At 41.9% G+C, this 11,455-nt stretch overlaps 1 protein-coding gene across 1 annotated transcript; it reads left to right on the plus strand.

Moving 5' to 3' along the window:
- The first annotated feature begins 5,114 nt into the window (after positions 1-5,114).
- Positions 5,115-6,931, plus strand: C2CD4A (C2 calcium dependent domain containing 4A). The gene is given in 3 exon segments (XM_019717328.3): positions 5,115-5,225; positions 5,693-6,447; positions 6,450-6,931. Coding segments are annotated over 2 exon segments (1,143 nt in total). The 5' UTR covers positions 5,115-5,225; positions 5,693-5,741; the 3' UTR covers positions 6,887-6,931.
- The last annotated feature ends 4,524 nt before the right edge of the window (positions 6,932-11,455 follow it).

Genomic DNA, 11,455 nt, shown 5'->3' on the forward strand with positions numbered 1-11,455 from the left:
GGGCAATAATGATCCTGTAATAATTCCTTGTACTTCTGTGGTAATTTATACTTTTGAAAGAATAATGAATATGGGTGCTTTTATATGCATTATTCCATTTTATTAATATTTTTTCAGTCATGCCATTGTTATGCCATTGTATGCATTTTCATGTAATCCTCACAAAAGATCTGTGAGATAAGGAATGCAGGTGATAGTGCCCCCATTTTACAGGAATATTAAATGATTTACCCAAAATTACACAGTAGGTGTTAGTTTCCTCCAGCTTCCTGAGCACTGCCACCCTTTTCGCTCAATAATTACAGTTAAATCACCACTAGGCTACTAATACTTCTCAGAGATCTGACTTTGAAAGAAAGGTTAATGACAAAATAGGAAATCTCAGGGTGGAAAATTCAGCTCAAAATTATCAGTATAAATAATGCTATTACCATACAATAACAAGTTTTTACATTTTAATATTTTCCTTTTTAAGTAAGTTTTGAGGGATTGATGATTACGTGCACACAGTAATGCGCCAAATTTTCCATGCTTCTTGAAGTAAGACATTTACAGTCCTGATCCAAAACAAACTATAATGTCAAGAAACATCACTAGCACTCTCATGTATAGCACAATACCAAAAGGAATTTGGATAGCGATTAAAGAAAATGAACATTCTAGTAATTATAATTCTTAGATTAATTCTGGCTAAGATCAATAAGAAGGACAACAAAGGCAACTAAAACTAAACTTCAATGAGGGATTGAACAACAAACACGGATGAGCAAAATATTTTTTCTGTTAAAAACAAAAGTCAAAATTACTGACAAAAAATAACTCTTGCTTAAAAATTGAAAAATAAGAAATTACACCTTCACACTACCTCATACCCACATCCCATTATCCAACCCTGGAGTTTGTTGAGAAAAACAAAAAGGATTGGGGGGAATAAAAGGAAATAGAGGAGAACACTGGAGAATAAGTGTAACATGGATGGACTGTCAGAAAGGTTAGCAAGTTTAACTGGAAGAAAGCACAGAAGTGGACTGCAGAACGTTAGAGCCAGAAGAAAACAAACATCTAGTAAATCCAACCCTCTTATTTGACACATGGAGACACTGAATGCAAGAGAGAATTAAGGGATTTACCAAAGTCCCACAACAAGTTAGTGACTATTAGAGCTAAAACCCAAGAGTCCTGCCTCCCTGGTCCCTGTTCTTTCCATTACTCCATAGTCTAGTTTTGTTGAATGAGATGGGTAAGTCAGAACACCAGTATTTTATTTGGTTGTAAATTCTCTTCTTGCTTTCTTTGACACCCAACCTCCTATATATTATTGTTTAACTTTGCTTTAAATTGTTCTGTTTCCTTCTACTCCAAGAGCACCTCTTGCCTCGATGGTGTGTGATCTATTTATGCTTACTTCACAGAATTATTTGCCAGTTTCATTACTGGCTGTAGTTCCCATGGCTGTAGTTACGAGCTCGGAACAGCCACAGACTTCCTCTGAGTAGATTTGTGTGTTCCAGACATAGGGCCTCACCCAGTTGCACCATTCTCCCAAATACTGCATGGTTTGTGCTTCCAAAGAAATTAAACATAAGGCTTAATGGGGTCACAGGGGAACAACCATGTGAGGGCACATCTCTGCTGTTTTCAAGAAATCTTATACAGGAAATGCTTCTAAAGTATTAGGAAGAAGGTGAAATTATAACAAAAACAAAGCAAATCTGCTTTGCTTGACCAAGAAGAGAATTGTTTTTAAAGGAATCCATGTGTGAATCAGCTAATCCCTGCCCAAGCAAACCTGTATAATAATAACAGGTGTTAGCCAGCACTTACTGTGTGAGAAGAATTTCATGCATTTTTTAACCCTCAACTAATCTCATGTGGTTGGTATTATTACCTCTATAATATAACATGGGCTCAAAGAGGTTAATATAACTTGTGCACGTCCCATAGCTAAAACATAGCATAACAGATTTGAACCTAGGAGAGATTCACTCCAAAGTATCTATTTCTTCACCCCTACATCATTTCTCATGCCTGCTGCTTTTTTCCTTTTTCCCACCGCAACATAGCTTTGCTTAACTTCTCAGCTAGCTTTTCAGATTGTGAGCCTCACCAGGTTAGCCAAGGGCTGTCTGGGCTCTCAGCCTCTCTGAGCTATCAGCATCTTGTCTCCTGAGGAAAGTTGAGTCAAAACACATGTACATGACCCTTGATTATATAACTTGGTGACCATTCTCCCATAGACTTAACACTGGCCCAAGAATTTTGACGAGGAGTGGAGATGATATAAAGACAAAGAAGTAGCTAGTCAAGGTCATGGTAAACCCAGGGACCCACCAACCCTGTCCCCCAGACTATAAGGTCTGACAAGTTCGCAAACTCATCCTAGAAAAAGTGCTGCATACCTCATTGCTGAATATCACTACCGTCACCATCACCTTCGAAGAACTCCCCTTGGGAAGCTATGCACTGATGCCAGCGCCCACTCCACCCTTCAAAGCAATTTTGGAGCTCTTTTTCTGGAATGGCCATTAGAGCTGCCGTCGTATTAACCCTTGATGTCCTGAATGTCATCAAAATGTCTTCCTTTCAAAGTTTCCTTTATCTTCGGGTAAAGAAAGAAGTCATTGGGAGCCAGACAGGTTAGTAGGGAGGGTGTTCCAATACAGTTATTTGTTTACTGGCTAAAAACTCCCTCACAGACAGTGCCGTTGGAGCTGGTGCATTGTCGTGATGCAAGAGCCATGAATTGCTGGTGAAAAGTGCAGGTCATCTAACTTTTTCACGCACCCTTTTCAGCACTTGCAAATAGTAAACTTGGTTAACTGTCCAGTTGGTACAAATTCATAATGAATAATCCTTATGATATAAAAAGAGGTTACCAACAGTATTGCAACAGGTTCGCGAACTTAATTGTCAGGCCTCATATATAGTGTTCAATACTCTCTTCTCACTTCTGCCTTAGCCATATGGAATTCAAATATTCCATCCTCATCAAGTGAGGAAAGTTGAGTCAAAACACATGCACATGACCCTTGATTATATAACTTGGTGATCATTCTCCAATAGATTTAACATTGGCCCAAGAATTTTGACCAGGAGTGGAGATGATATAAAGACAAAGAAGTAGCTAGTCAAGGTCATGGTAAACCCAGGGACCCACCAACCCTGCCCCCCTCATCATTTCATTCCCCTCCTGATGGTTGTACATAGCTGATAAGATTTTGTACAGCCTGGATCCACCTGCCTAGCATGGTGGTTGGAACCCAGGAAGCATTCATTCAGTAGCTATTGCTTTGAATGAATAAATGAATTAATGAACATTTGCTCTCTTCTGCAACAACAGTAAATATAATATCTGACATTGTGTATGTCAGGCTCTATGCTAAACTCTTCGTATGCATTATCTTATTATGTACTCAAACAACCCAATAGGTAGATACTATTATTATGAAAATGATGTGCCTCTTATAAATTCACTAATCCCATTACCTCCCACAGGCCTCACCTCCTAATTTTACATTTGATATTGTGGCTTAGAAAGGTTAAGTAACTTGCTCAAGGTAACATAGGGAGCCACCATTCTAGGATCAAAAACATCTCATTTCAGACCCAATTTTCTTGATCACTACATTTTACAATCTCCCTTTTTATTGATAATAGTGATCATTGCTTCTATGTATTTAGCACTTACTAGGTTCTCAGCACAGTGCTAAGTATTTTACATTATTAGATTCATTTAATCCCCAAAACAACTCATTCAAGCCTATTAGAAAGTATTATTTCCCAGCGTGAGTGGCCGGCAGCCATTGTGAGCAGCCGCAGGCAGGGAGAGTTGCCATTGAGCTGCCATGAGAAGCTGACCAACTGTCTCAGCTTGGGGGAGCACAAGGCTCACAATACCAGCATGGGCCAGGGAGCTGTGTCCTACACAACTAGACTGAGAAACAATGGCTTGAACCAGAGTGGCAGGAGAAAGTGAAAGAAGGGGGAAAAAAGTATTATTTCCTCCATTTCCCATCACTATGTAAACATTATTAAGATACGTTAAGAGTAATCATAATTTGCAGCATTTATGGGACATTTCTAGAGACTACATGCAAATAAAGCACATTGCCCATGTATGTATATCCTGGAAAGAAAATGCACATGCCCCATCCTGCAATCACCTTTGTATGAATTCAATTTATTAACCATTATTTGGAGAAGCAATTAATTTGCAAGGCAATATCTTTGGCAGAAACAGCATACACCCAAATGCTAAACAAAATGCTTCATATCTCTTTCAACCTGAGATAGCTAGAAGCAACTCTCTTAGAGAATGAACACAGGTCAGTTTCAAAAGGAAAAAAAGGTCTCTCAAGTAGGCTGTGCCAGATTTGGTCAGGGTGCCTCCAAAGGATGATTCTACAGCCCAGCTGTATTCATGTGTATATTTTCCCAATCAAAAATGAGCACACATGGTTTAAGAAGTGGGTTGTGATTTTTTTAAAAAGAGAAGTATGATACCATTTTACATGTAATCTTAAATATATACTACATTTTTTTTTTTACGTGTGGATTTACCCCTGTAACCCAGATCAAGATATGGAATATTTCCAGCATCCCCGCCAAAAAAAAAAAAAAAACATTTAAAATCAGAACAGGAAAAAAAAAAAAATCAGAACAGAAACCAGAAAGCAAGTTAAGGAACATTGAAAGTTGGGCAAGGGAAAGTCTGGGTTTGGGAAAGGGTTTTAGGTAAGAATAAGACAAACCGAATTTTAGCTTCTTTTAGCGGTGGGTGTAGAGTGCTGTGCATTTCACATTCATTATGTCCATCCACGCTCACAGTGACTCTGCGATATGGTAAAGATTTAATCCTCTTTTGCACGTGAGGAAATGGAAACTCGTTCAGGGTTTCCAAGGACAACATGCCCATTCTAAACAGGCGAGAAAAATAATTGGATCTCCTGAATTTGCGCAGCAGATTCAGCCACGTGGCAGAGGGAACGCTGGGGGTGGGGAAGAGGCCTGGAGTCGGATTACCAGGCAGCGTAGCTCCCGCGGGTTTATTGGTGGGCGTTCCAGGCCCCAGGTATAAAGGCTCAGGCCGGCTGTCTGTGGACAGCATTACTGAACCCCGCCGCGTTCCCTTCCTGGTCCGAGCTCCAGACAGAACGGTTCCGTGCCCCTCGTGGTCGGGCCTCGAGGTAGAGTGGTTCCCAGACCCATCTGACGCTGGAGCTCAGGTACATTAGATGGGCTACACAGCCTTGCTTTATTCCCCCGGGGACTTGTTTGAGGCTCTTAAACCCTAAAAAGAGAGACTAAGCCAAACGTCCTGGGGGGGATAATTATTTTAATTCTGAGAACTAGAGTGCAATAATCCAAGGATTCAGGAAATAATTGCACAAGCAAAGCGCCTGTTGGCATCGGGACAGCGCTAGGCCAACATTTTGAGAATCTCCGCCTTAGGCCAGCGAGGGCGGATCGAGATTAAAGTAAGAAGCCCCGAAATATACATGACAACGGAATAGAGAAAGGACAAAAGAACGATAGTTTTTCAATCTCTGAAACAGTTTGCAATAGCGTGAGGGGATGTTTGTCTTGTGCCAGGGGGCGCAGGAGAAAGCACCCCAAAAGTAGAACGAGATAGGAATGGATACGCCCTGCAGGGCTCTCTCTCTGACGATCGGTTTGCCCTTGTGGATTGCAGGCTGCCCAGCTCCAGCAGAGGGTCGTCCATATCCGGCACCTGCCGCTTGATGTCGTGCCTGGAGCGGCTCTGCTTAGATCCCCAGCGCCTCCTGCGGGGCGGGAACCGGCGTCTACAGGGTCTGGCCTGCCGAACCACTGCCACCATGCGCGTAGCGTGCGCAAACGTGCTCACGCCAGACCGCATCCCTGAGTTTTGCATTCCCCCGCGACTCGCGCCCTGCCGGGCTCTGGCTGCACTCAGAGACTCCTGGGGCAAAGAAGGAAGGACAGACGACGGCGCGGGTCGCACAGACTGGGACCCGCGCTCGCAGGCTGCACTCTCTTTGCCGCACCTGCCCCGCGTGCGCACCGCATATGGCTTCTGCGCGCTGCTAGAGAGCCCACACACCCGCCGCAAGGAATCCCTTTTCCTCGGGGTCCCCGGCGCCTCCGTGCTCCTGCTACCACCCGCCGCCAGGCCTGCGCTCCGCCCTCGGTCCCACGCCTACGGCGGCGGAGGAGACGTCCCCATTGGGCCCCAGAGCGGAGCCGCTGCCCCTGCGAGCCCCAGTAGTCCCTGCCCGCCCTGGAACTCGGTAGCTCCGCGGCCCCGCGGCCACCGCCTCCTGCGCGCCCCCGAAGGGCTGCTGAACCGCGCGTTAGCGCGGGCCCGGAGGAGTCGTGCCCTGGCCCGCGCCCGTTCCGTGTCCAGCGGGGACGAGGACGAGGAGCATGGCGCTGGCTCCGGGTCCCCGGCCCGGGACACCTCCGCGTCCCTCCCGACGGCCCGCGGCCTGAACGCCTGGAAGCAGAAGGCACCGTGACTCGGGGCCGCGCCGGCGGCGCCCTGCGCCTGGCCGCCGAGTACAGTCGACCAAGCGGGCGCCTCCGCATCCGGCTGCTCCGCGCCGAGGGCCCGGCGGGAGGGGCAGCCGAGCCCCGCGCCGTCGGCTGCCGCGTCAGCTTCGTCCTGCAGCCGCCGGGCAAGACGCGCCAGCGGCGCAGCGCCGTGGTGCGCCGGAGCTGCAAGGCGGTCTTCAACCAGGACTTTTGCTTCGACGGGCTCTCGGAGGACGAGGTGCGCCGCCTGGAGGTGCGCGTCAAGGCGGAGAACAAGGGCGGCGGTCTGGAGCGGGGCCGCCTGCTGGGCCAGGGCGAGCTGCTGCTGGGCTCTCTCCTCTGCTCGAGGGCACGTAGGTCTGCCTGCTGGTGACACTGACAGCAGCTTTATACAAAATAAACGTGTATTTATTCTTCTCCTGAGGCCTTTGTTCCAATCCAGTATTGGCAGAGATGATACTGGTTTAATTATCGCAATGGATGTGATATTTTGTGTAGATGCCTTCAAAATTCTTTTCAGCAAATGGTATGGTGGTCTGCAGTAGCGTTTCCCAGTGTAGATAGCCAATTCCATTTCATTCATTCCCCACAGTCATGTTGGGAGATAATGAATTACATGAAGTATTAAAACTGGAGAGTGTCTTGGCAATCTATTTGTTACAGTCTCCTCATTTTGAAGTTTGTTCATTCCACAACATCCACTGAGACCATCTTAGAGCATTGATTACTTTTGAAGTATTGTTTAAGATCCTGGACAAGAAAACGAAGCCAAGAAAGGTGAAGTGACTTTCCAACATCAACAGTGAATTAGTAGTAAGAACTCCAAGGTGATGCCCTTGACTACTTGTTGGAAAAGCAATGTAGAAATTTAAACCATTTTAGTATTTTAAGGTTAAATAATTATGATAGTTTTACAGTATTAACTTGTAATGCTTAAAACCACACTTAAGAAGTTGGCATCATGATGTCATTTTTCAGATGAGGATACTGAGGCACAATAAAAAGCAGTCAAGATTTGCACCTACGCAGTAAGTGTCATACTCACTCTCTGTAAGTAATACCACAGTATTTGAAGGGCTCATCTCACTAGTGTGACAATGCAGTTCACATCTGAAATTGTGGACTCTGAGGTTGGGGTCACCTCACATTCCTCACCCTCTACTGGAAAAGCAAACTGGTTGAAATGAATAATTCATTATCTTGTGCCAATGGCTTTAGGCATTGAGGTGAGCTGGGTCTAAGGCTCTGATGAGGAAGCTGACTGGCCTGTACAGAATAAGGGGTGCAAGCTTTATGGGCACCAGATGAGCTAAGGTGCCAGGGCAGGGAGTCAAGAATATACCTACAACGTTGCTCTACCTCTGGCTTCCGAAAATAATAGGTTTACTATGTTTTAAAGGATGATTTTCCTTCATCATATTCACTGACAGCCAGGCATATTTCCTCTTTTCTTATACATATAGGAGGAAAATGTGTCCTAAATGAGGGTTGAAAATATTTAAATATGTGGTGTGGTGTTAAATATGACTATATTATCAGTCTCCAGAAATGATTTCTGCTTTTACTAAATTGTTGACAGTTTTATCCATTGGTGCTTATGAAAAATGCCATTTAGAAAAGAGTTTGTTTCAGTCACGACTCAGGCATTCACTGAAAATGGGTTGTTGGGGTGGGTGTTTATAATAATCATTTGAACAAATGTGAAGAATAACTGAATTCATTAACAGTCAAAATCAACCACATCCAGAAGCTAGAAGTAGTTGACCAAATGAATAATGACATAACTGTAGCTCAGATGTATCATGTGCTCTTCTGTGTATTCACCATTTTTTTGGCTTTCAAGCCAATAGGTTTTTTTTTTATTAATGATTAACCTTTATGATTTTAAGAGTTTAGTAGAGTAACTAATACTGAGTTCACATATGTAGTACTTTAAAAGGAGAATAAGTGGAAAGTTAAAACAATTTGCCTATATACAAAATTATTGTGGGGTTTTATTTTTGTTTTTCTTAAATAAAAACAGATCACTTTGATGGCTTAAATACTAAAATCTTATTCCAGAAAACATTGCAATCATTATATTGTAACTAGATTATATACAAGTAATAGTTTGGGGCAGGAGTGTAATTTTATTAAGAAGGTAAATCAGCACATCTGAGGGACATAAATTTTCCATGAAATAAATGGTGGGTATTTCCAAACAGATCTCCGCTAACGTCAAGTTATGATTGGTTAGATAATGTAAGAGCCTAATCAACATTATTTAGAAATGACTAGAATAGAATCATAAATCACAAAACCATGGAATTTTAAAGTTGAAGAGTCATCTTAAAGTTTAAGAATCATTTTGTGCAATTCTATGTATCATAGAAAAGGACCAGAGAGGCAAATTGTCGATTGCTCCAAATCACAATTAGTAAAAGAGCTGGGACTAGAACCAATTCTGTTCTCATTTTGCTCTTCAACCTTGGACCACTACTTCCAATTAAAGAGAGAGAGACACACACACCCACATTTGCACATAAATTATTTTACATCGCTGAACTAATTCGAATTTTTTGCATTTAAAAGGTCTTATTTACAATGTACTTTTTTTGTGATACCAGCCTTATTTGGGGGCATTTAAATTTAGTTTGCACTTTGCTGCCCTCTAGTGGATCCCTCATGTGTTTTGTAACTGGATCTGTCTCCTTAGTATCAACCAAAGACCAACCTAATGCTGGAACCCAATGACCTTGAAGATGTGTGCTAATATCAGATTATAGTAAAGAGTCACATCGCAAAATATCTAGATACAGCTACCTGAGTGTAAATGGTGCCAAAAAATATTTTAGATTAGAAAAGAAAGGAGAAGAAAAACTCCCCAGTAATAATGAAGCTGGGAGTGTGCGGCAATGGCAAGGTTGGTTGCAGAAACTGCTTAAGAGTTGTCATGTTTCTCATCACTTTAGTTATGCACATCTTTTTCACAATTGATATGGTGAAGTGATTTTTTGTGATTTAAATATATAAACATACTCAAAGAAAAACCCTACAAAACAGACCAGGAATATATCAGTTTAAAAAGCATTAGTTAAAAAAAGAAAAGAAAAATCAGTGAGAAAAAATAGCATTATTTAGATATGAATTTAAGAATCAAATCAACACCTTTGTCATTTGGTATTACAAAGCTAGTGCATTCTACATCTAAAATACTACCTTTAATATGGACCAAACATGCCTAGAAGATTATTTCTTTAGAATCTAATTTTTCTTTTACACACAATTCAACAATTCACAAATATTTTCCCCATATCCATGCCCAAGACTTAAGCCAAATAGTATTTTTGGTAAAGACATTTAAAAGACAGAGAAAATTGTGGGTACAACGTGATCTCTATGATATTAAAGCAATAATATATGGTATATGGTATAATATGTGGTAAAAAGGGTACAAACTTTCAGCTATAAGTTCTGAAGATCGAATACATAGCATGGTGATATAATTGATAACACTATTGTATAATTGGTATTTGCAACAATAGAACTTAAATAGAAGCAGGAGGAGGAGAGGAAATGTGAGGTGATTAACTAGATTGGGGAAGCAATAAAAATATATAAGTGGATAAAAAGATCTTCACAGGGTTCATTTAGAACATCTATCATGGGGCAAACACTGTTCCAGATTCTAGATTTCAGCTGTAAACAAAGACGCAAAGTTCCTTCCTCTTACAGAATTAAGTTTTCAGAGGTGGGGGAGGAGATGGACAATAAACAAATAATCTCAGTTGTGTTTCTGGAAATACAATGTGATAATGGGAAAGAGCATGACTGGGTGAAGGGGCACGATAGATTGGCCAGTTAAGAAAGGCGTGTGACAGCTTGACTTGAGCCTCTTCTCTGTGGTCACATACAAAGTGCTGTCATGGTTCAATCCGGTGTGCTGATCTGGGGACTCCTGACTTCCAGGGGTGACCTGACAAGTACCTTCCCAGGAATTCTGCTAATACCTTGTCACTAATGAGAAGTGCTTCCTGTGGGGTTCAGCTTCCTGTGGGTAGGAATTCTTCTGCCTCTAGGCTTATGAGCTCAACAGATGGAATAGATGTGAGACAGCTCATGGTGCTTACAAACCCTCGTTTTACTCGTTTGCATATTAACATAGCAAAATCCCATTAGTTAAGAATTTTATGATGGTGCTATAATGGCTCTAGCATTAAAATGAGAGCATTACAAACTCTGGTCAGATTAGGATTTCTAAAGCAATAGGAAGCAAATAGCAACATGATTTTCTTTTTTTTTGTTTGTTTTTTCTTTTTTTGCACTTTATGGTTTCCACAGTCAATTTGTATCCTTTATGCTCTTAAAGCTTTGCAATGAGTTACTTGGATTACTTACTCTTACTGTGCTGCGGGTTGATGCTGTAGGTTTGCTCCTTCAACACCCAATCTAACTTTATTGCTTTCTCTTCTGTGCTATAGAGGCTAGAGAACAAACTCTTGCCTTCCCAGACCCTTTCGCAGCTAAGGCTGTGTGACTCAACTATGTGACTCAACTATGGCCAATGAAACACAAGAACGTTAAAATTACCCCTTTTGAAATTATCTTACAGTTCTTGGGTATGCTGTTATGGGCTTTTTCTTCATTATTTTTTCTCCTTGCATTTCAATTTGGGAAGCTTCTATGGACATATCATAAAGGTTACTGATTCTTTCTCTGGCTGTACCTAATCTACTGATGAAATCATCAGAAGTTTCTTTCATTTCTGTTACAGGATTTTAATTTCTAGCATTTGTTTTGATTTTTTCCCCCTCTCTCTACTTACATTACCTATCTGTTCTTGCATGTGGTCTTCTTTTTCCATTGGAGCCGTTAACATATTAATCATAGTTATTATAAATTCCCTATCTGATCATTCCAAAATTGGTGTCATATCTGAGTCTGGTTCTGAACATTTGTTTTG

Source organism: Rhinolophus sinicus, chromosome 3 (assembly GCF_057876585.1).
Source record: "Rhinolophus sinicus isolate RSI-liver-muscle chromosome 3, RSI-T2T, whole genome shotgun sequence".
Lineage (NCBI taxonomy): Eukaryota > Metazoa > Chordata > Mammalia > Chiroptera > Rhinolophidae > Rhinolophus > Rhinolophus sinicus.